This window comes from Rhinolophus ferrumequinum, chromosome 16 (assembly GCF_004115265.2).
Source record: "Rhinolophus ferrumequinum isolate MPI-CBG mRhiFer1 chromosome 16, mRhiFer1_v1.p, whole genome shotgun sequence".
In the NCBI taxonomy this organism is placed as follows: domain Eukaryota; kingdom Metazoa; phylum Chordata; class Mammalia; order Chiroptera; family Rhinolophidae; genus Rhinolophus; species Rhinolophus ferrumequinum.
In genome coordinates, this window is record NC_046299.1 from 63711802 (window position 1) to 63736972 (window position 25171).

Here is a 25171-nt window from a genome sequence, read left to right on the forward strand (position 1 = left end):
TTTTTCAATGTTTTCTCTAACTGAGCTACATATATTACGTTTGCAATAGAAAGCAACCAACACGTGGAAATCAGGGTAGATAACAAGAGCCATACTCCTCTGACCTTTGCCCTGTGCCAGGAACCATCCCTTAAATGCATCAGCACGTGCCACCTCCCTTTGCAACAGCAAGATGAGAAAAGACCGTGCATCAGCCTTTCTGGGAGTTCACAGGGAAAGACAAGCAATTTGAGCTCACATTAAGAACACTGCAAGGAGAACACAATAGTGCATGGTCAAGAGCAGGAGGTGGGGTAGTAGGAGAAAGAATTCCCAAGGAAGTTTCCCTTCCCATGGATAGCTTGAGAAGCAAAGTGAGCATGTCAGAAAAGAGGGGCTATGGGGCCCAGCCCAGAAAAGGCACTCAATCCAGAAACACCTCTGAGAGTTTTTTATTTAATATTCCAGTCCAAACATATTTGCCTACAGAATTTTTCATTGTGTTGTTTGTTTTGCTCTTGTTTTCCATATAATAACTACTGAGGTAGGGACTTAGGAAAACAAGGCCCCTGGATAAGCAAGGCCTGCGGGAAGGCCCGATGGAGGGGCTGGAGCCACAGGAAGGACAGCAGCCAAGCCTCCACCACTCCCTTTAGCCTAGAGCAGACGTGCTCCAACCTAAACAAGCGTCTGCTTTCAGGCCATTCACTTGGGGTTTCCTCTCGACAACCCTCTCAGCACAGATCTCTGGAAGCCTAAGTGGTACCTTCTAGAAGTACGGTCATGGCTTCCTCAGATTTTGAATCTTCTTGTCAGAAACCCATGGACCTGCCAGAGGCTGAGGAAGTGTGAGAAACAGGAAGCTCTGAGGCAGAGCAGACACAGCAAGGGAGGCTCCCCTGTGAGGTGAGAACCACTTCCAGGTGCGAGATGGGGAGTGGGGTAGGATGAAAGACAGGAAGAGCAGAAGAGAGAAGCAGACGCAGGAAAGAGGAACAAGAAAAGAGAGAGAGAGAGTGAAGGGAAGGGGAGAGGAGAGAGGAGAGGGGAGGAACGGGACAGAAGGCACAGAAAGGGGAAAAGAGAAAGGGGGTTTTGAGAAGAGAGAGGAAAGGGGAGGAAGAAGAGGAAAGTGGAGGAAGCAGGAAGTGGGTGGAGGACAAGGGAAGTGGAGGGGTGGAGAAGAAGAGGGGCAGATTTTTATTTCCCATGAACACTTAAGAAGGACCTCGGATTTTTGGAGCAAGCACACACATACATGTTCTGGAAGGAACCCACTTCACTCCCTGAAAGTAGAGTCCCAAGAATGAACTAAATGGTTCCACTCACTTGAACGTAGGGAACCTGTTTATCTATTCCAACTGACACAGAGTCGTTACTGCCAAGATACTTAGGGTATGGCTCCAGAATATACTGTGACATAAAAATAAAAAGGACATATACACAAACTTAAGTTTCTGAGCCAAGTGATATTCAGAGTGGATTTCCTCCTCGGCCGTCAGCCATCTGATGTATTTTTCTGTTTTCTGTGCCAAAATATATATTTATACTAATCGTCATTTATTCTCTTGAATTGATTTGCTTAAGGAGAAAAAGTGCACGACATTTCAGATAATACATCATTCTGTGCTAGAGAACAGTACAATAAGCAAACTCCACGGACAAAGTTGGACTGCTTAACGACTACCCACGTAAATCATTCACTCTAACATGTCCCTTACTCACATAGGATACTAAAAATACCTTTCATAACTGAGTTTTACCAACTGAAAAAAAAGCCTACCAAAACACGACTAATGCCTTTAATACTGTATACATGTATGTAATAAAATCAGATTCTTTTTCCTATTTGGGACTATCAGCTTTACTTTATCATCCTCTTGATCTTGCGCCAGACAAAACTCGAGGCAATCAAAGATGTACTTTCAGCACACGATGCAAGTCTTATTAAAATTGTGAGCAGTATATTCTTGAATAGAACATTTGTGATAAAAAATGACAACTCCCAAATACGGCACTTGGTAGCGAAGGTGTCCCAGAATGTGGCCCATAGCTCCTACCTGTCTCCAGGAAGGGAGGCCTACCTCTGGTCCTCTGCCCACTTCCGGGTGAATTTCTCAGCGAGCTGTTACAGCATGAGTCTTGGATCAGTTCCTTTGGGCAACAGATCAGAGCCAACAGTCTTCCTTGCTCCGAGGCCTGGCAACTGCCACCAGGACCTCCCATTGCATGCCTCCTCCTATGGGTGCCCAGCAACCCAAAGCAATCAGGCTGCACAGACCGGCACTGGAGGCACAGCTACAGCCAGTCCCACCTTTCATACTCGAAGGAGGTTTGGCCCAGAGGGTGGGCTGGGCAGCGTGGGGCCAGGCTCATGCTCCTTTCTGTCCTGGCTTCCATGTCTACACTACACGTCAGCCCAGCATCCACAGAAAGATCTATCCTCACCCTCATGGCCTGGCTCATGTGGCCGTGCCCCTTAAAGGCCCAGAAGGTGTGTTCTAGCCCAGTGGGACCATCCTGGAGGCCCCTGCCTGGCCGATGGCAGGGAGAACCACTGACTTGTCCCCAACGCCTCTCCCCAATGGGTGGACGCCACTTACCTCTCATTTCTGTCTCTGAGGAGCCATTGGACCAGGCTGTCCACTTATTTCTGTGCTTGCTGATTTCCTGGACTTTGCAGACATAATGCCCTTGATCGGCTGGCCGGAGAGTCAAAACAGAGAGCGTGTAGAGCGCCCCACGCCGCTCCTCCAGGAGGCGCAGCCTCTGCCGGTAGGCACTGCGGCTGAAATTCCCATAGTACTGCACCACCCGGAGCTTGGTCATCTTAACCATCAGGGCCTCCTGGGCGTCGGGGCGCGCGAAGAACCAGCGCACGGCCAGCAAGCTGTCCTTTCGCCTCTTCTGGGAGACATGGCAGAGAAGAGTGGCGTTGTCCCCCTCCAAGTAGTCAACCACAGGCCCCGGGGACACGGTGACATTGAGGGCCCCACAGACCTCTGCAGAGAAAAAAGGAAAGAAGTAAGGAAGGCCACTGCGTTTCTACAGGTGTGTCTTTTCTCCAGAAGCTCCTATGAGCTGCGTGGCCAGAGAGTTAGGCTTGCCCCAGCCCTCCATGCTCACTCTCTGCTTTCAGAATGGCCAGAAGGTGGGCTCCTTCTAGGGGGAGCTTCCGTGGTCTCCTCTATGAGAGGGTCCTATCCACGTGGAATACCACTGACCACCTGGCCCAGAGGTATGTTTCTTTTTTTTTTTAATTAGTTGCTGATGTTTAAAATTCAGGAGATTTCACATAAAAATTTGGATTTTTAGAATCTTTTAAAAATTCCCAGCCCTCATTCAGCCCCTCTGTCCACCTCCCCAAAGCCTGCCTGGATCAGTCTCACCACCTGCCTGAGTGGACAATGCTATGGGTCCAGGAGCTACCTTTCCCTATCTCAGCTATTTCAACTGTCACCAAGAGTCTCAGCATCAGTCAGGCATGTGTTAAACTAGTACCAGGAGCCAGAACCACCAGGGCTTCTCATTTTTTTGCTCTAAGTCTCTTTGGACTCAGAGCTGAAGTGCAGGAATAAAGAATGATCGAGTCCAGGGATTAGAGAACCTCCCAACCCCCAAAAGATGCTCCAGAAGTCCAGGCCCTGTCCACTACTTCCTGTCCTTTGGTTTCTTAGACTCACCCCACGGGCTGCCCTTCCGGCTGGTGCAGGGCATCCGGGCCACCCCGAGCTCATAGGCAGCGCCTTCCCCTGGCAGACAGAGCCCAGAAAGGACGCTTTGCATGAGATGCCCAGAACCTCCTCTGTCCAAGCTGGGCTGTCTTCTCACTGGGTCTCACATCTTCACCCTGTGAGGCCCAGTGCACAACTCTAAGGAGCACCATTTCCTGCCCACCCACTGCATAAGCAGGGGTTCCCAGGTCACCCCAAATCACAAATGTCCCTCAAATATCACCTGGTTAGAGGAAAGGGCTTGGGCCCTCATGTCAGAATCACCAAAAGCTCTGAACCTTAGTCAGTGGTACAGGTAAGCAGGGGAAGGATGACAAAGAGACCAGAGAGCTGAACCTTGCACTGTGAAGAGGCTGTGAGTCAACAAGGTGAGGCCCTGTATGTGTCGGGCGGGGTGGGGGTGACACATAAAAATATTCTTCATTGTAAAAATCCAGCCAATGAGCTCATCCTCTCGTATGGTTTCCACTATTGATTTAATGAACGGAACACCTTGCGAGACACTACTTGAAGGTCAGGGCTCTCTCGTCTTTGTTCTCATCTGTGAGAAGCCCACCGGGGCTGCTCCAGGATACCCCAAGGCCCTCAACTTAATCACACCAGCAAGTGCCTTGTGCTGTATAACGTGGCATCCACAGCTTCAGGGGTTAGGACACGGGCATCGTGGGGGCTCACTGTTCAGCTTCCATACTGGGATAGTCTTTCATTACCTTCAAAAAATAGATGGAAGTAAATTCAGAAGTAAAAGGTTGATGCTTGATGGACTCTGAGCAGCTTGTGGACAACAATGAGGTCTTCTGTGTCTACAGTGACAAAGGATAAAGCCAGCCCAGGGAGCTGCTCAGAGTGTGCAGATAAACAGGGTGGCCAAGGAAGACCATGCTCTCTAGCAACAATCTAACAATCGCACTGTCCACGCAAGTCACTCACACAGGACAAAAGGGCAGGATCTGCCCCCGCGCTCTCCCTGCCACTTACCCGCCTTGCCCATTCGCCATATTAAATCGGTCCGAGAACATTTCCCCTAACTGCCAGGGCCCTGCCTGAGGGCCCCACGCTGGCAGCTCCCTGGTGAGCAGCGACACAGCCAGAACACCAGGCTGACCCCACTCCAACAGCTGGGAGAGCAGCAGAGATGCAGCAGCTGGCTTCCAGAATTGAAGTCCCGCTCCACCCGCCCCCAAGGGCTCCCCACTAGAGGCAAGGAAAGCTAGGGAAGGCAGGAAATTGAAACAATATGGGTGGGATAAGAGCACTGGCGAGCCCCCACACCCCAGTCTCCTCCTGTTAACACTGCTTGAGGAGGAATTATTCATAGTGTCTGAAACCAGGAGAATGTGCCAAGTGCTCTGTCCCCATGGGAGGCCAGATTCCATCCTGGAGGCAAACTCGTAACCCTTCGACTTCTGCAGCTCAGGCCAGGAATCGACAGTTCCCAGGACAGGGAAGGGGCTGCACCATCTTGCCAAGATGAACCCACCTCTCCTCTTTACCTGTGCACGTCTCCGCCTTCAGTGAGCTCCATATTCTCACAAACAGCTCCAGCATGTTTCTCCCACTGAAGTGCAAAGACCCTTGTTATGGACTGAATTGTGTCCCCTCCAAATTCACATACTGAATGCCAAACCCCAGGACCTCAGAATGTGACTCTTTGGAGACAGGGTCTTTAGAGAGGTGACTAAGTTAAAATGAGCCCGTTAGGATGGGCCCTCATCCAACACAATTGGTGTCCTTATAAAACGAGAACAGTAGGACACGGACACACAGAGGGCAGACCACGCGAAGACACAGGGAGAAGAGCGCCATCTGCAGGCCCAGGAGAGGGGTCAGAAGACAACAACCCTGCCCGCACCTTGACCTCAGACCTCTGGGCCCCAGGACTGTGAGCAACACATGTCTGCTGTTTAGACCACCCAGTCCATGGTACTTTGTTATGGCAGCCCTAGCAAACCAATACCACTTTGTTCACAGGAAGGCTCATTTCAGCCCTACATCTGCCACCAGCCCGGAGAGTCATGCCCACTGTCAACAGGAGGGTATGGGGCGGGGCTTTGTGGTTAAAACTGTGATGCTCAAGAGCCCCTTGGAGTCTTAAATCTTTGCTCCGTGGTGAGCAGCAACACAGCCAGACACCAAGCTGAGCCCACTCCAATAGCCGCCCAGGGGTTCAGAAGGCAGAGAGCAGCAGAGATGCAGCAGCCGGCTTCCAGAGGACACAGGCTTTCAGGTTATAGGGGTCCCCATGCCTGTGATTAGCTTTCTCAGAAAGCCAGGTGGCAAGGTAACAAGCTCCTCTAGGCACTGGAGATGCCTTACAGTTTGTGTGCACCACGGGAAGGAGGGAGAAAATGCAGGCAGAGGACCCAGTGCCTGGCCAATGTTAGCTCAGCTGGCTGTTTAGTTAAGTACCAGGAGAGAGAGGGACACAGCTCCTGCCCCACCGCAGTCACCAGGCCCCATGTGGCTCAGCAGAGAACTTAGCAGCGGCATCAAGACCTTGGGGAACAAGGGCATTACCTGAGTAGGGAGGTAGGCAGTGTCCGTAGGAGTCAAAGCCTTTCCCTTCTGGGTCTCAGTGACAAAAGAGGACACAGAGCATACACACTTTGCAGGGCAAGAGGCAAGTCAAGCAAACCTGGGCCAAGCCAGCTACAGGACAGGGAAGGATGGGTGTCACTAGACCCTCCTACACCAGGTAAGGTAAGGGAGCAGCCCCAGGCGGGGCAGCGACAGGCTTCTCCAGGCCTAGGAGGGAGAACTGTCCAAGTCATTCTGGTCCAGAGAAGAACTAAATTGCTTCCTTTGTGACCCTGCATTGCAGGAAACTAAGGTGAGAGGAAGACTCTTCCACTCCTCCAGGGAACCTCCGCACTCAGAGTTCCTGCTTCCCCCAGCCTTTGCCCCAGCTTATGCTTCGTTCACTTAATCGCTCAACAAATACTTGTTGAGTAACAGCCCTGTGCAGGGCACTGTGAGAAGAAGATGGCATTCCTAACTTCGTGGAGCCTCAGTCCAGTGGACAAAGAAGCTGGTCAGCAGGAAAAAGACACAGGAGTATGTGACGACAAACAGTGCCACACGTTGCAGAGAAAAGGTGCAGGGGCAAATCAGAGTAGGATCCTGATCTAGCCTACAGGGTCAGGGGAGAGACCCCGGGGAGGTGACCGGGAGCTGAAGGATGAGTTGGATTAATGACCTAAAATTCCGGGCAGCAGCAAGGATTCACCTTCCTGGGAGTGGGTCCCACTTCTGCAAAAGCCCTGAGACAGGATGCACCTGGTGCAAGCTGGAAATACAGAGCTCAGCACCCTCTGGTAAAGTCCACTGCCCTGTGGCCCAGGCAGCCACCCCTGTCTGCAGGCAGACTTCAGGAAGGGACTTTCCACCACAATCGAGGCCTCCAAGGCCAATTCTGAAAGGAGAATATGACAACATGGGCAGGGGGCAGAATGGCCCAAACAGAGGAACAGGATTCTGCTTCAGGGAAACTTGTTCCTTCAACAAGCATGGGCTCTGTTACTTGGGAGCCCTGGGTGCCCCATGTGGGCTGGGCCTCGGGCTGCTCATGGCCCCAGACCTTGCCTGTGGCTCGGTGGGACTGGGCAGAAAGCCAGGAGTTAGCATTCAACAAAGCCGGGTTGGAAACATGGTTCTATTAGAGTAAGGCCCTAATAGAAAAATAGGAAGATGAGACCTTGCATGGTGAGGGTAAAGCTCCAAAGGGAAAATAACTTTCGAATACCAGTAATAGTTTTCATGCCCTGAGAGATGGGCAGGTGGGGGCAACATTTTTGAGTGAGGGGCCCCACGTTTGCATTTTGCACTGGATCCCACAAATTGTGTATCTGGTTCTGCCTGTAACCACCATTACATTCCTGCAGATAAGACTGATGGGGTCTAACCTCCTTGTTCCCATTAGTATAGTGTCCTGAAAAGGACCAACAGCTCAGAAAACAGCCAAAAGGAACATCAGTGTAGTCAAATAGTGCGCCACCTACTCGGGTAGGACACAACCTCCCTTCATCCTCTCTGTCTCCCTCTCATACTCATCGTGAGGTGGAGGATGGCAACTTCCAGATGTGGGAGAAGGTAGGACTTCCAACAGAAACAAGGCGCTGGCCCTGCCTGGGACGCAGAGGTGGGCATGGCCCGGGTCCCTCGGTTCCGACCTGGACAGTGATGTGCTACTGGTTCTTCGCCCCATGCCTCTCTGTCCTCAGGAGCCTGCCCCACTCACTTCAGGGAGCCAGGAGCCGCTACACTTATAAGCAATGCAAACTGTGTGTACCACTCGTCAGCGAAAATCTCATTCTTATGAAATGGAGAGTCTGAATTCATGACAAATAAAGCTCTGAAAATAATACAATTCCATTACTTAATAACCCATGGCCCTACGAGCCAGTGCTTACCGAGCACCAAGCGGAAGTGCTACCAGACCTAACCTATGGGGTGATTCAGCATTCGTAATAAGCCCATCACCTGCAAACAGCTCTCATCCAGGACTAACACGCGTCCTTGACCAATGACATGGGCTAACATTTGCTGGGTGTGATCTCCCTGCCAAGCACCATTCTAAGCACTTGACATGTATTTTCCCAGTTCATCCTCATACTATGTTTATCCCCATTTTACAGACAAGAGGGCCAAGGCCCAGAGAGGCTAAGTCGCTTGCTCAAACTCACAGAGAATGCGGCAGAGCTGGCATTCGAACCTGGCTTCAGAGCCAACTCTCAACCACCACTTTGCAAGACAGCCTCTCTCTTAGTAAATACTTTGCCCCTCGGTTTGTTTTTCTGTAAAATAAGAGGTGGAACCAGGTGATAACGAAAGTCCTGCTCTGCCCCAAAATAGAGAGGTAGAAATGTTCAGCAATCCAGACTTCTGTGTAAAGTAGCTCTGCCAGGCCCTCCCTTGGGGTATGGTGACAAAGAGTCTCACGGGTGAAACACTTACAAGAATGGGTGGCACATGGTGATTTCTGCACAAGCAGAAACTGTCGTCGTTTTCTGAGGCATGGCCTTGGGCACAGCCAGAGCAAACTCTAAAGAATCCCGAATTCCAATTCTCGAGGCCTGAGGACTCCTGGAAACAGGAGAATGTACCTGACCCCCAAAAAGCTGCTGTCTGGGGGCACCCTCTCTGACAGCACCTATGATTAGGAAGGTGGTCATAGAGCCTGGGGACAAAGACCCCTGTGCCCCCTTGCATCCCACTGGCTGCTGGCTACTCCACACAGGCTACCAGAGCTGGCCTGGCTCAAACATCCCAGTCAGATCTGCGGCCACTGTCTGTCAGCCAAGACAGTGACAATGGTGAGAAGAGTGTTTCCCACAGTGCTGATGTCAGGTTCACTGGAAACATCCCCCCCCCCACTGTGAGCCGGGGACAATGGTGATTCAATGGTGATCCCACTGTGATGATCCAAGTCACTCTTCCTTAGAATCTGATCTATGTTGGCTCCAAGGCCAGCTCCATCACTTGGTAGCTGGGTCAAACTTGGAAAAGTACTTAACTCTGAGTATCAGCCTTCTTGCTAACAAAACAACAGAAATGCAGCTTAGTCAGTGTGAGCACAGAGTCTAGAGCCAGGCTTCCTAGGATCAAATCCCAGCGCCACCACTTAAGGCAAGTCAATTCATGGGCCTGTGCCTCAGTTTCCTCGTCTACAAAATGGGGACAATAATAGCACCTCCCTGAGAGGCTATTGGTAAGTTTAACTGATCATGATTATTATTCTGGCCAGCAAGGCCCTTTCAGCACTGAGGCAGGCAGGCAGGGAGGGCCCTAAGGAATAGAGAAAATTCTCCAGAAACTTAGCAGTGGCCAGAAACCCTGAACTGAAAGCCAGCAGTGTGGGTAGAGGCTGCAGCTAAGGCAGGGTGCTTTGCAAACGACCCCACTCATCCAGCCCTGGATACCCTATCTCACCAGGCTTGGTCATCGCAAACCGCCCAGGGACATGCCCGCAGTCCCCAACACCAGCCTGGAGATCCAGCCCTCCTGAATGGGTTGGCCAAGCAGCTCCGAAGAGAGTTAAAGGGAAGTTGCTGCCCAGACTAACCTGCCAACAGTTGTGGGTCCTGACTGCTGTGGAGAAAAAAGGAAAACAAACCAACAACTAGGGCTCGCGCGGTCAGGCTTAAACCTTCCACTTGAAGGCCTGGCCCTTGGAAGGGGTCTGTTCTGAGGCTCTTTGCGGAGCGCTGGGGCCCCGGCCGAGGAGGGGAGGAAGGGGGCCTCCGCCCGCACCTCTGCCAGGCATCCGCACGGCGACAGGGACAGCGCGGACCCGGGCCCGCCGGTGCGCACGGGGAGAGGGAGGCCCGGAGGCTGCAGTGTCTCCCAGCCAGGCCTGAGCCCCGAGCCCCCGCCACTCCTCCCGTGGGGTCCCGGAGTCGCCTCCCGCCAGCCCGGTCCGCCGTGCTTACCCCGGGCGGGGGCCGGAGCCCGCGCCAGCAGCACGGCAGCCGCCAGTGCCAGCAGCCGCATCTCCCCACCGCCGACCGGCGCTGTGACGCGGAGTCGCGCCGCCGCCCGCCGGACCTCGCCGCCCAACCCGCCCTGCGCCCGCCCCCAGCCCCGGCCCCGGCCCGGCCCAGGCCCGTCCCGCCCCTGGGCGGCCCGCCCCCTGGGCCTGGCTTCAGGGTGCCTCTGGCCTCCCTGGACAAGGGCTCTCCCCCAACCCGGTGATCATTCTCTTGCAACCTGTGAATGTCTCATTTTCACCATTCCCATTGCACAGATGAGAAAACTGAGGTTCTGAGACCTGATGGCTGGACACGGAATATACAGCTGCAATGGGAGTTGCAGTCTGTTTGAATCTCAGACAGTTCCTGCTAAGGGAAGGACGTCTTGGAGCTTGCAGGTCCGCTGAGTGGGGGAAATTACTAAAGGCAATGGCGGCCGCCGTGTGAGGCCAGCCTACTGACCAGCATCTTGCCATGGCTCCACAGAGACCTTTGTGAGCTAAGGAGCAGTTGAGGGAGAAGTCGTCTCCTGCTGCCCTGAATTGGGCGTTGGAGGGTGTCGGACAGGGACCCTTGACAAACTGAGAGGGTCCACACAGACAAGTTCAGAGCGCGCTGACACTATTAAAAATAATGACTACTGAGGCTGTCCTCAGCTACAGCCTGGGCTAGGTACTTGGTACCTGTTACTGAATCTGGCACTGTGAGACCCTGGGACAGCTCCTTAATCTCCATATGCCTCAGTTTCCTCCACCTGTACAATGGGAAAACGCACATGGCCCTTATGTGGTGTTTCAGAAGACCAGGCGAGACAGTTCCAGCTAAGGCCCATGAATGTCAGCTATCCTTAGTATTATCATTGGAGAAAAGGAAGCAGGGAGACGGAAGAGCTGACCTGCGTCAAACAGTCAGGGAGCAGTGACAATGCTACTCAGCCCAGGTCACTCTGAGCCAATGCCTGGGCTCTTCACGGTGGTTCTAAACTTGGGGATGAGCCTGACTGATGTGCTGGTCCAGGATCTCCAGAGCAAGAACAATATGTATGAGGTATGCGTTGTGTGTGTGTTTCGGGGGAGGTCTTTGAGGGGTTTTGGAAAAGGTGGGCCCTGCTGGAGACTGGGTCTCTGCAGGAGGAGAACGGGGTCCCCATCTCCTTCCCTCTAAGGGCAGTGAGGAGGGTGGAGAAGGCATAGAGAGAGGCGGTGTTGCCCACTGCTGCTGAGCCCCAGGGCATGTCCCAGAGGAACCATCTACCCCTGCAGCCCAGGCCAGTGGGTACAGCCTTTGTGATCTCTCCAAATCCCAGGCACTTCCTGGGGTCCTGGGACCCATAGTCCCCTATGGCGCTCCTAGTTGGGAGACCCTCACATGGAGCAGGTCCTACAGAGAATGGGCTGACCATCAAGGCAGCCAGACTGAAGGGAGTGGCCCCACTTCTCAGCAAGACTGGTAAAAGGACCTGAGGAGTCCATGGTGAGCTGGCTGCAAGTCCCCTGAGTCTGATGCCAAGGGAAAGAAGTGAGGACAAAAACTGGTGTCAAGTTGGATCCAACAGCCCAGGAATGCAAACATCCCTAGGGGACTTCCAGACCAAAGCTTGGAAACCAGTTTGCATGTGTGAGCAACTAATCCTTACAACCCATCCCTGTGCAGTCCCAGGCTTCGTTTTATAGATTAGTAAACTCAGGCCCAAAGAAGACCAGAGACCTGTCCAGGGCTGGGCCACGGAGTGTCTGAACTGGGAGTTCAGCTTCGTACCAGAAGAGGAGAGCTGGTTCTAAAAGCCAGCCGGCGTCCACCCTGGGTAACAGTTGTGAGTCCTCTGAACTTCATTTTCCTGATGAAGGTGACATGTGTAAAATGGCATGTCAACATGACTGCACCAGGGCAGGGAGCTAAGGAGTGTCCTCTGTGACCTCCCACCTCAACCCCTGTGCATGCAGTTTCCTCTCCCAGTTGGTGGAAAGTTAAGGGGCCCTTACCCTTGTTGACGACACTTGGAGGAGCCAGTCCTGCTTTGGCGATTGTGTCATCTCTTAATATGTGTCTCCTTGCAGAACTGAGCAGACATTCAACCTAGTATTAGACTTAAATGCCCTCCTTTCGTCTTGCTTTTTTCACTGCCAGAACTGGTGCTGTGCTGGAGATGTGGGGCTGGGCAGTGCTTTTCTTGCAGGTCTGTGGTACATTGTTCTATTTGCAGCTGTCTGCTCTCAGTACTTCTCAGGTTCCCAAATAATCTACCACACTATCTTGGTAAGACCTTTGCTTGATGACACAGGAACAGGAAAATATACCCAGTCCCCAGGAGAGACAGAGCCAATGACCCAGCGAGGCTCAATATGGACTGCGTGTGAACTACCACAGCAAAGGCCTTTGCCCTGCCCCCTGCCTCACTCACCAGCTTAGGACAATTTAAAGACCCGCCACAGACATGTTTGTCCATCCCCTGGCTCTATCAGGTCTGACTGTGTTCTGAACTAGAAGAACAATACAAAATAAGATAAAACAAAATAATACAAAATAAAATAAGATCATATATATAATGACCTCTTCTAAAAATCCCCGTCTGGGGTTTCTGGACGAGCATTCGGACTGTTCTGAAGTTGATCCCGGTCTCTGTATGTGGACACTAAGCTACATGGAGGCCCTACTCAACTCATCCGGCTTCCACCAGTCAGCACCGAAAGGATTTTAGAAATCCCAATTCCCCGCAAAACAGCCGTATTCTGCTACCACATGGCAGGCTGGGGAGTGGAGGTCTCCTTTTCCTCTTCCATTAAGTTGTTTACTAAACCCTGTGTCCAAGATGGGAGTGTGGCAATGTTTTGTAATCAGCTTGATTTTGTGTACAGCAAATATATTCCTAAACTAAAAGCACCAAGGAAAAGTAAGCACCCCCCTTCTAATGTGTTCAGCAGAGTTCTGTGTTGCTTTTTCGATCTGGATTTATACAAGTAATTTTCAAGGTTTCCTCCTCCATATCGCTCACAAGCATTCTACCGCTAAAATCAGTTAGTTGTACACTTGAATTTTCACTAACGGGGAGTGAACAGAAAGTGACTCTGGATAAAAGGGGGTTCAGTTCTGACTGATGCTGGGGAAGACATGAGAGAGAAGAGATCAGTTACAGAGGACACATCCATCCAATCAGGAAAAGCCACGAGCCGCCGGTGGTAGACCTTTCGTGAAACCTGCAGCATCTTTCCGTTGCACAACTGGGGAAGGGGAGTGGAGTGGATTGGCTTGTCCCATGAAGTTAAGGAAATGTAAAGCTGTAAGCCTGACTGTATATCTAGGTAGAAATAGCTTCTCCAAACCAACCTCATTGGTAACCCTGATAAATAGGGGGCATTCTACAAACTTAGCAGCAATTGTGAGCTTGGTGACAGGGACTCTGCAGGCTAGCTGGATGCAAAAAGAAATGGCCCCCACAGAAGCATTTGAGATCTTGCTTCCCAGCAACTGTCATTAGTTTTGTTCAAATAAAATCTTATAAAAATTCTACACAGGTAGAAAGAAAGAAAGGAAGGGAGGTAGGGAGGGAAAAAGAGAGGGAGGGAGGAATGAAGGAAGGAAGGAAGGGAAAAAAGAAAGGGCCCCCAGATTCTAGAAGATTCTATAATCCCTCAAATAGAAGGGATTGAAACGAGGGAGCAATTAAGAACTGAAGAGGTTATCTATATCACTAACTACAATGGAAGAGGCCATACCCACTTCCTCTTCCTAGTCGTGCTGAAAACATTTACAGTGAAGACAGCCCTTACACTGAATCTTAAAGGATGCTGGGAGAGTCCTAAAGGCAGAGAGTGGAGGGCTTGTTCCAAGCAAGGGAACAACATGTATCGAAGCACAGAGGCTAAAAGATACGAGACTTTCACGTCCCATAGGTGGCTTCTGGGGACCTAGAAAACCGGTTGTGTCCAGTGAATGAGAAATGAATGGAGCTTTTGCTCCCTACCTGCACACACACATGCACCCACTCCATGCCTGGATGGATGATGGATTAGACATCCTCAGCTGTGTTTCCCTCTTCTTGGTACCCACCCCGGACAGGACAGTTCCAAGATCTGGCCCAACTTTTCTTCCATCATCCCACCCAAACTCCATTGCCATTCCCTCGGGGACTTTCTCAGAAATGATTAACTAATTCATTCTAAGATAGAAAAGGCTGATATTGTCTTATCATATGAGTTTTCCAAGGACGTTATTATTATTAAAAAGAACAAAATTTTAGTCAATAAATGGTTCTGTAATGATGAAATTGTTGAATCATTAACTGCTCAAAGAAAAGATTCTGGTGACATGGGGTGGGCTCTCTAGAGAGCAAATAAACCCTCTTTCCCCTGTTCGTAAGTGTAGCCTTTATTCTAAAATGCAGAGCCCCAATCCTAGTTCAACTTGGGTTGTCTGGGCTAACTGCCCCTCCAGGAGGCTAGTTGGTTTCTATCCTTCAAGACTCAGCTTAAAGAGGCGTCACCTCTTCCAGGAAGACTTTCAAGTCCCAAAAGCCTGAGTTAGGTCCCCTCTTTTGAGATCCCAAGTTTTCTGTACAAGATTTTACGTACAGCATCATTGATACTTAAATAAATGTCCCTACAGGACTGTCTGATCCTCAAGGCCAGACACTAGCTATCAGTCATCTCTGTGTCCCTCGTGCCTGAGCCCAAGGCCTGGGCTTGAAAGAAGAGGTGGGTGAATGTCTGTAGAATGAATGAAGGATGTTCCACCTGAGTGTTCCCAGCCTGTGTTTCTCAAGCAGGGTTCCCACAAGCAACCCCAGCGCTCTTCATGCTCCCTAATGGAATTCTTGACACCTTAGGAAGATCTAGAATATTTTTAAAGCACGTGGATATCTGGATAAGCACCATCCAAACACCTGGTGGTACCTGATTTCCGTGCCTTTGTTAGCATTTAGGTTGGCAATCAGGATGACCTCAAGTGGTATGGCTTTACACATCCACACTGTCATACTGAGAGATTGTGTCACCTCAGCATGTGACAGTGAGGACCCATCACCCCAGAAGAGTCTGCCTCACGTTCAGTCCCATATTCATTTAGGAAGCAACTTGACTTTGCAAACACCAAGCTCAACAGTGACATAAAATCAACGTTGTTAGTTTGAGTTTCATTGCTGTTTTAATTGTCTGTATTTAATTAATAAATTTGTTTTTATTTTATTTTATTTTATTGTTATAAAGCAACTATAAGCTTGACTGTTTGTATTTGTGTCAAGTCTTTGTTTAAGCAGCAACAACTTAAGCCAACACAGGCCCTGTAAGAATGTTCTTGGCCATTGAAAGGATAACACTCAGGTTTGCAAAACACTGAAGGAAAATCATCACTCTCTTCTCCTAAGACTGATGGTGCCTCAGACCACAGTTCCTGGGTATGCCCTGGGGGGCGCTGCCGGAAGTCCAGCAGCAGAGCTCAGGAAGCCCTCCGGGGTCTGAGCATCATTCATGGACCGTCTCTCCTGGTCCCTGTGCTCTGCCCCAAGCCAGGTACAGCAGGACCGGTGCAGAAGGGTACGTACCACACACGCGCGCACAGACACACATCCTCACATACTCACACCCTCACACACTCACATGCATACACACACTCAGGCGCACGCACACTCACATGCACACACACACTCACATGTGCACACACACTCACACCCTCACACCTGTACACATGGGATCTCCTCCAGTGCCAGGCTTTGAGCCTCTGGATGTGGCATTTTCATTAACTGTTTGTTCCATTTTTCCTACAACTCAGCGTGTCCAGGTCCTCCTTGTCCCGGTGTCCAGCTCATTTCCCCATTGGGCCTCCAGGTCAGACCTACTGGGAGGACAAGCATTAGAGCCTTAGAAGAGAATCAAAGAGAACACACTGTGTTCTCTTAACCAGTCCCCATGCCATCATTACTCACACACCAGATTCCTTCTGCAAAACCCGCTACATTTTCCCAAAGTGCTCTGAGTGCTGAGGGCCAGTAGGCCATTCTGTGTTTGCCCAAAGTCAGCTGCTTGTTGCCAAATGTATGCCAATCCTGGGCATTTAGATCAGTGAACGCTGCTTGAGCACTCACTGTGTGTTTGCTCTCTGAAGGACCAGGCCCAGGAAGACTCCACACCAAAAACGTGGACCTACTCTAGCCTGCTGGTTGCTGCCTTCCTGCCTCTGGCTTCTCTTCAGCACCTGTATTCATTTGCTAGCACTGCCATCACAAGATGCTGCAGACTGGGGGCTTAGACAACAGACATTTATTGTCTCACAGTTCTGGAGGCCGCAAGTTCAAGATCAAGGTGTCAGAGGGGTTGGTTTCTCCCGAATCCTCTCTCCCGGGCTTGTAGGTGGTCGTCTTCTCCTTGTGTCTTCACATGGTCGTCCCTGGGCACGTATGTCTGTGTCCTAATCTCCTTATAAGGACAACAGATATTGGATTGGGGCCCACCTGAAAGGCTTCATTATCGTTTAATTACCTCATTAAAGGCCCTGTCTCCAAAAATAGTCACATCCTGAGGTACTGGGAGTTAGGATTTCAACATATAAATTGGGGAGGGGGTCACGATTCAGCCTGAAATAGCTGAGCACTTCAGACTGCTGATTCCCATGGAAGGTGAGTCAGGGACCGTCGTCTTCCCACCAGCCTCCTACCTGGACCTCCTTTGTGATGTCACAATCCCCAGTCAATATACTTCCCTTAACACCTGCCATTTTCACTTTTCTCTTCTATAGTCCTTCTCCAACTTCATCTCTCCGTCATCCTCCTGCAGCACCTTCCCCGTCTTCTCCCTGCTGTGCCCTATTTTCTTTCCCAGCTTCCCTCTCTTTACCCTTTCTCTCAGTTGAGGTCCCACCACCGTTCTTTCTCAAGGTCTCCCTCTCACTCGCAGCTTTAAATCTTTATGAGAAACGAGGACACACCACAAAAAGAGCTTTGTAATTTTACTATCTGGAGTTGGCTTCATCTTCATCCATTATAAAGTGCACTTAAAATCAGAGTTAATTTAATTCCGAAGGACCAAAGATTAAGGTATTAAGAACTGGGATTCTCAAAGTGTGGTTTGTAGACCACAACTGTGGAGGGGGATGCCCCCTAGTCATTTCTAACCTGAGTTAATGTTTGATTAAATGTTTTATTGCCCTTTTAGTATAAAAGCCATACTTGCTAAATATAGAAAACTCTAACAAACTATTGTACATTACAGAAAAATAAAAATTTATTAAGTTATCAACTAGAGCTAATCATTTGGACATTTCAATGCATTTGAAACATTTCCGTGAATATCTGTTTATCGAGAGCATGGAATACTTTCCATGTTATTTCCTAATTAGTCACATCTAATACACAAGAAAGCTTTTGATATCCATCTTACTCAAATATCCAGATCTTTTGATTATGTCTTTTTAAAATAATTTTTAGTTAATTCATTTGAGCTTTCAAGGTATTTGTCTTTTTCATAAAATCATAATTTTATGTCCATTATACATAAAATTCCTGTCTTCCTGTTTTATTGAATTGAATTCATTGAATTTATTAGATGTAACTTCCAAAGCCAGATTAAATAAAAATTATGATTGATGATATATTTTATCTGATTTCAGTGTCAACGCCTGTAGATTTTTTGCTGTTTGGTTTGAGAAAAATAGTCCATATCATGTGAAGAAAATTTCTATTCTTATTTTCCAAAAACTTTATAATAGGGATGATTGTTGTTTCATTGCATGTCTTTTTAAATTGAGATATATTTACATATCATAAAATTCACCTGTTTAAAGTGTACAATTTAGTGGTTTACAGTTTATTCACAAAGTTGTGTAACCATCACTATTACCTAATTCCAGAATATTTTCATCATCCCAAGAAGAAACCCATATTAATCAGTAGTCATTTCTCATTACTTTCCTTCCCTGAATCCCTGGCAACCACTAATCTGCTTTTGGACTCTACAAATTTACCTATTTGGATATCTCATGTAAATAAAATTATACCACATACAGCCTTTTGTGTCTGGCTTCTTTCACTTACCATAATGTTTTCAAGGTTCATAGCCTGTGTCAGTACTTACTTCCTTTTTATAGCTGAATAATATTCCATTGTATGGATACCACATTTTGTTTACCCATTTATTATTTGATGGACATGTAGATTGTTTTTATTTTTTTGCATTATGAACAACGTTGCTAAGAATATTCATGTACAAGTTTTTGAGTGGACGTATGTATTTTCAATTATCAGATTGCTTGGTCATATGGTAACTCTATACTTAACTTTTTGAGAAACTGCCAGAATGTTTTCAAAAGTGGTGAACCATTTTACATTTCCTCCAGCAGTGTATGAGGGTTCATATTTGCCCACATCCTCACCAACCCTTGTTATTATCTGTCTTTTTTTACTCTAGCCATCCCAGTGGGTGTGAAAGGGTTTCTCATTGTGGTTTTGATTTGCATTTCCCTAAAGACTAATGATGTGAGCCACTTAAGTGGAAAATCTGGAAGTCATTCTGGACACCTTCCTCTCACTACCCACATCAAACACTAGCCAAAATTTGTGATTTCCATTTTCTAAATAGCTCTTGAGCTAATCCTGCCTCCAACTCTTTACCTGCACTCTGTGTCACCAATGTTGCTCTCTCATCCACTCTTGACCTTGCTCAAGAATGATTTACAATCTTTCACAAAAGAAAACCTGACTTGCTTAAAATTTGTTTAAAAAGCTCCTTGCAGTTTTCAAGGGGAAAAAAATTCACGTTCCATAATTTTGGCCCCAAAGCCCTACTTTACCTAACTGCCCAGCTGGGTACAACAGAGAACACAAAAGATAATTTGGTCCAGGGTCAGTTTCTCCATATCTGTTCAGTATTCAGCTCTCTCTCACCAGCCAACTCCTCTGCCCACATTTTTCTTCCATTCTTAGTGTCCCTGTCTCTATTGCATCATTCCCATTAGCCTATAAACTCACTTTCTCCCCATCTTTGTGTTGTTTTAGTTTCCTTTTGTCCAGCTACAGCCATTGCCGCTTTCCTTTGTGTACAGATTTGCTAACAGAGCTGTCTACCGCTGTCTCCAGTGGTTTGTCTCATGCCCACTACTGACCCAGGCCCATCTGGCCTCTGCCCGACTCGGGCCCTGAGTCTGCTCTTATCAGAGCCCTCAACAGCCTCCTTGTGCCAAACGAAATAAAAATATTTCATCATCAGCTCACTCCCACTCTCCCACATTTAACACTGCTCGACTCTCCCAAAAACAATCTTTCTTAGTTTTGTTGGCTTTGAAGAAAATTCCAAAGAAACACATCCCCACCCCATTTCCTCTTCTTTCACAGGCCACATAACTCTACCCCAGCTCCCTAGTTAACATCATTTACCCACTGTTGTGGTTTCAAATATGGTACCACCCATGTGCTCTTAATTCCTAATTTTATATTTCCAATCCAGACTTATTTTCTGAGTTCTAGTCATAAATCACTCCCCACTCAACATTTCTTCTCGGATGTGCTGTTAGCGTTTTGAATTGGCAACGTCCTGACTGACCTCTACCAGCCCCACTCCCAGCACTAAGGCCTATACATCCACATGCATACATGTGCACGTCTGTGCACACACTCATACACATCTGTGCACACACACATATGTGCACACAGCTGATCTTCCCTCAAACGCCCCCATGTCAGTTACTGTACACCCACCCACCATTTGCTCCTGTCAGAACCCTGGGAGTCCCCCTTGACAAGTCCCTTTCCCTTACCTGACATCCAACCATCACCAAGCCCTTTGGATCTAATTCCCCAAATATGTCTTGAATGCATTTCCCTTCTTGGCTTGTGACCAGCCTTACCCACCCCACACTGTCCCTTGCTTGGGACAATCTCTTAAGTGACCTTCCACTTCTTTCTTCTTTTGCTACTGTACCAATCCATATTTCACATACAACCAAGGTGAGCTTCATAAAACATAAATCTGATCATGTTACTTCTCTTTCTAAAGCCTCCTGCACTTAGGCATTACACTAAGGCAGCATGATTTGAAAAAGTGACAAAGCTGAAACCTCAAAGATGAACAAGGGGTCAGCCACAACAGGGAAAGAGAAGGGTTGCACCCCACTTAAAGGAGACAGCAAGTGCAAAGGCCTTGAAGTATAAAAGCCTGGAGCATATAAGGCCCATGGGGCTGGAGTGAGGCAGTAAATGCTAGGAAACGGTGATGGAGAAGTTAGCAAAGGCGGGGCCACGTGGGGCCCTGTAGGTAATAAAATGGGTGTTTTCGTACTTAGCTCCAATAATAGTCTATTCTCGTCCGCTAGCCATGAGCTCCATGGAGAAGCATCCATGCCTGTTTTGTTCAGTTTATTCCCCGTGCCCACTACAGTGCCTGTCACATAGTAGGTGCTAAATCTTTATGGAGTGTATGAGAGAGAAATGAGAGAGAAATATCTCAAGCATTCCAGCCAGGCCAAGTGGCTGGCAATTCCCCAAACATAAGGTGCCATTTCTTCTTCTGAGTCCTCATTTTTGTCTAGCTCAGTGATTCTCAACTGAGGGGCAATTTTGCTTCCAAGGGATATTTGTTAATATCTGGAGCATTTTTGATTGTCACATTGTAGGGGAGGGGGTGCTACTGGCGCCTGATGAGTAGAGGCCAGGGATGCTGCTAAAGATCCTACAGTGATACAACAGCCACCTGCCCCCCAGACAAACAATTATTCAGCCTAAAATGTCAGCAGTGCTAAGGTTGAGAAACCCTGGTCTCGCTAATTCTACCCGTTCTCCAAGCCTTTGTGAACATCACCTTCCTAAGTTTTCCTTCCTCATCAATAAGTATGAGTTTGGGGGCCCCCTGCTGGGCTCCCCAAGGCTGCTTTTTGTGATTCCTCCCCTTGCCTTGCAATTGCCTGTTCTGTCTGCCTCTCCCTGGAAGGTTGGGGTATATCTTTCATCAGCATGCTTAACACACAATGGGCCACTCACATATTTTCCTAAATGAATGCAGCACCCTTAGCTAGAGATGAATAGGAGGGAGAAGACAAATTTTGTAGCAACATTTTAAAACATGTACTTGACATATGTGAACTCATGGGTCTGCAGGACCCACCCAGCCCCCATCTTTACCTACGGGGAGCTACCTGTCTCCAGGCGTTTCTGCTAGTGTGTAACCTACAGAAACGGCTATTTCCTATAGGTCCAATCTAATAACATGGTTCGTTCGATTAGTCATTGCCTTAAATTTTGAGTTATCCAAGTTTAATCCCACTAAAATAAGACAGAACTATGGCATATGATGGGTTCCTAACAATGGAAAAAAATAGGGCCAAAGCTTCGTTTGCAGTTGGCTCTCCTATGAGTCAACCTGCTTGATCCTCCAGCAAAAATAGAAATCCCTGTGGCCTCAGGCTGTGGGCTTCAGATGCTGCGCCTGCCGTCAGAAACACTTGACACCCTCTCCTCCTTGGATTCAGCTTTTGAAATGGACTCTGGTTGAAATGCTGTGCCCTTGGAAGGTTCTTTCCCCTTCCCTTCTCACAGCCCTCCCAGCTCTATGCTCACTCAGCTGGTTCCTTCCCCCCTGGCCTCGTCCTCTCTTCCTGTCCCCGAGGCTCAGATCCTGCTGTCCGGGGAAAGAGCAACCGAGGTACCGGAGGTAAGAGCAGGGCTGGGCATATCGCCTTCCGCTCACTGCTTCTGCTGCTGCGATGGAAGCACCCTGCCCTGGGGCCCTGGGCGGTCAGTGCTGTCCGAAGGGCTCTGCTCTTCCTCCTCCTCCTGTTCTTGGTCCTGGGCCTGCCTTCTCTCCAGCATTTCCTCGTAAAAGATCTGGCAGCTGAAGCCCTCTTGGATGCCATACTGAGCATGTTCCAGCAGCGCCTCCAGAGTGGGGAAGACCCGGCAGCAGGCCACACAGCGCAGCCCGTAGTTGGTGGTGACCAGCCAGTCCGGGGTTTCCCGCAGGTCCTGCAGGCAGCTATCCAGGGGCTCCAGCAGCTCGGTGTCCTCCTGCTCCTGGCAGCCGTTGTTCTTGCTGGCTTCCAGCTCCCAGCGCAGGTCAGTGTTAGAAGCCATCTCAAAGGAGGAGCCTTTCCTCCTCTGCCTCCCGATGAACTCAGCTTGGTGAATGCGGGGCTTCCTGCTAACAGGCTGGAAGCCGGCCTCGGTCTCCCAGGCCACGGCCACACCCTGCACCGTCTGCACATGGGTGTAGAAAGCACAGACGCTCTGTGGGGTGGCTTCCTCATCACTGTACAGGTAGGAGCAGCAAGACTGGTACTGGGAGTAGGACTGGTACTCGGAGGAAGACTGGGATGACGGCGAGCTGCTCCAGCTCAGCTTCCCCGCGGCCCTGGAGGCGAAACACATGTCTTCGTGATGGGGAATGGCTGGCCCTGGCGGCAGAGCTGAGTCCTCCCTCTTTATGGTCCCTGAGAGGTGGAAGGAGACTTTCATCAGTGTCCCCAAGGGATCAGTGCCAAACCCACCGTCAGGACTCTGGCAGGAGGCTGGCTCCAGGGGCCCTTGGGCTCATACCATCACCTCCCCGTGTCCCTTTCCTCATAAAATGGGGGTGATAACAAAGCTGACCTCATGGGGCGATGATGGGGATGAAATCATGTGCAGACACATGTATCGATAAGTCATGGATATGATCAAGGACCAAATAACGTATAAATGTAGTCACCAAAAACTTAACCAAACCCCGAAAGGCGATCAGCTGGTGAATAGACAGATCATGGTACATCCATGCAATGCAAGCTATTCAGTGATAAAAAGAAATGAACTACTGACACATGCAAAACACCAAAGAATTTCTAATGCATTCTGCTCAATGAAAGCTGCCGGGGTGAAAAGGCCACATGCTACATGATTCTACTGAGATGATATTCCAGAAAAGGTAAAACTACACGGAGAGAGAAGAGACCAGGGGTTACGAGGACATGCGGGCAGTGGGGAATTGAGCTCAAAGGGTCATAAGGGAACTTCTGGGGTTGAAAATGTTCTGTATCATGATTATGGTAGTGGTTACGCAAATGAACACGTCAATATTCTTCAAATTGTACTCTGACAATGGGTGATGTTTTTGTATGTAAATGACAGCTCAATCAAGCCAATTTACAAAGCAAGGCATGGGAAGTGCTTCGGCCAGGCCATGCAGCCCCACCTTCCCCTTCAGCTTTGTGATGTGTCTCCATCTTATCCCAGGGGGCATCTTGCCCTCTCCTTGAACACTCAGTGTAGCCCCATCACCATATAAGTGTTTGCCATGTTTTAACTCCTTTAAATGCTCAAGAAACCCTAAGAAATTGCATTGCTGTGATTCCCACCTGACAGATTAGAAACTGAGGCAGAACATTGAAATGACTGATGGAGCCAGAGTTGGTGCAGGGCACTCTGGCCCGAGAGCCTGTGTGCTACCCACAGGTGCTGCTATGGTCACTTCACATTGGTCTTCAAATTGATATTCTAGATTAATTTTAATTAATTTATTATAAAGGAATATTTTATTTACGTCACTGCTGAAATCACAGGATTGACATGCCTACTCTGTTTTTTCCAATGCACCTTACAACATATAATGATTAACATTTTACACCTTCATCCTCATACTTCCTGAAATTACTTCATGTACTGCCAACATTGGCCTTGATCAGACCCACCATCCATTTGTATGGCCAATAAAACAATCTGTCAGCAGCACAAGGGCTAACCAGGCACCCACGCCTCCCGCTCCAGGACCTCCCTCCCAGGGAACACACCAGGCCAGCTCTTTCCTTTCGCCTACCTGGCCAGCACACTTCCACGCTCTCCTCCGTGGACTCCAGGCTGGCCAAGCTGAGGGTGGTTCCATCTGTTGGTGACTCTTCTCCCTTATGGTCTGTAAAATGGCGTTTCATGGCTTGCCACCAGGCCCAGGGGGTTCAGAGCTCCAGCTGTTTGTTGAGAGTTGGCTTGGTCTGTGCTGATGCCCTGCAGTGGCCCCAGCCAGAGTGGCTGCTGGGGCCCCCTTGGTTACTAGGATCCCGGCTTATTCTATGACCTCGTCAGTGACACTGGTCTGTTCTGTGACCCATGGCACAGTCAGAAACCCATCCAGAATGCCAGGGGAGGCTTCCTACCAGGATTTCATTGCCCTGTTTCTGCCTTGTATATTATTAGGACACACACAAACACAAGGCACAGACACACACTCATAAACACACAACCTGTAAAGACACAAACACCTCAACACACCTATACAGGCATTTAAACACATATAAACACACATTACTAACACCGACGTACATACAGAATCACTCAGATGCATACTCAAAGATACATAAACACACACATTTAAACACACAGTCACACCCATACACACACATGTCACTCAACCACTCACATGGGTTCACACATTTGTGTGCACAAATTCACACCAGCTTCACTTAACCACACATACACTCATAGACACTGTCATCCCCCACCATCAACATGGGCCTACTCTGCGTTGGGGAAACAGTGGGCAACAAAAAACCTTGCCTTCCCCCTCCCGGCGAACTGTTCCAAAGTTCCCACCCATGCCCCATTGAGGCCCCGTGGCCCTCCATGGCCTGGGTCCCCAGGCACCTCTCTCAGGTCTCCTCTCTGGACACTCACCCTCACCCTGCTCCTATGACTCAAACACACCGGACCCTCCCGCCTGCCTGGGACTTTTGCACTTGCCCTTCCTCTGCCAGGAGCACCCTGCCCTAGAGCCCCTGGGATTCCCTCTCTCTCTGTAGTCTGCTGAAACAGCACCTTATCAGAGCGGCCTGCCTGGAGACCCTAAAGAAGGCAGCACTCTTCAGCCCTCCATCTCTCTGTCACCTTGCCCTGCTTTGTTTCTCATTATAGAGTTTACCACCCTCAGATGTGTGTCTGCATGGCAGGCTTATCAGCATTCATCTCCTCCTTCAATGTAAACTCCACGTGGAGACTTCATTCATTTTTCCAGTTATATCCCTAAGCATCCAGAATCATGCTGGACACATTAACAA

At 49.2% G+C, this 25171-nt stretch overlaps 3 protein-coding genes across 3 annotated transcripts in view; all 3 read right to left on the reverse strand.

Annotated features, from left to right (window-relative positions):
• The window catches only part of VSTM4 (V-set and transmembrane domain containing 4), a 102364-nt gene extending 92107 nt beyond the window's left edge, over positions 1 to 10257 (reverse strand). Inside the window, exons 1-2 of the mRNA XM_033131414.1 lie at positions 10142 to 10257; positions 2583 to 2981 (exon numbers count right to left, since the gene is read on the reverse strand). Of these exons, the coding sequence (XP_032987305.1) occupies positions 2583 to 2981; positions 10142 to 10202 (460 nt within the window). The 5' untranslated portion in view covers positions 10203 to 10257. The remainder of the gene's footprint in view (positions 1 to 2582; positions 2982 to 10141) is intronic.
• An 11582-nt stretch (positions 10258 to 21839) lies between these two features.
• On the reverse strand, positions 21840 to 24052 carry FAM170B (family with sequence similarity 170 member B). Its single transcript, XM_033129718.1, has 2 exons — positions 23941 to 24052; positions 21840 to 22582 (listed from the first exon to the last, which is right to left on the reverse strand). Exons 1-2 carry the CDS (start codon positions 24050 to 24052, stop codon positions 21840 to 21842), a joined length of 855 nt encoding a protein of 284 aa, XP_032985609.1.
• TMEM273 (transmembrane protein 273) overlaps positions 22467 to 25171 on the reverse strand; it is a 49160-nt gene continuing 46455 nt past the window's right edge. Inside the window, exon 8 of the transcript XR_004425264.1 lies at positions 22467 to 22582. The gene's annotated coding sequence lies outside the window, so the exon portion shown is untranslated. The remainder of the gene's footprint in view (positions 22583 to 25171) is intronic.

Coding starts and splice junctions, on each gene's coding strand:
- FAM170B (XM_033129718.1), bottom strand. CDS start 24,052: ATGAAACGCCATTTTACAGACCATAAGGGAGAAGAGTCACCAACAGAT. Junction 22,583..23,940: donor CGTGGAAGTGTGCTGGCCAG/GTAGGCGAAAGG, acceptor TCCACCTCTCAG/GGACCATAAAGAGGGAGGAC.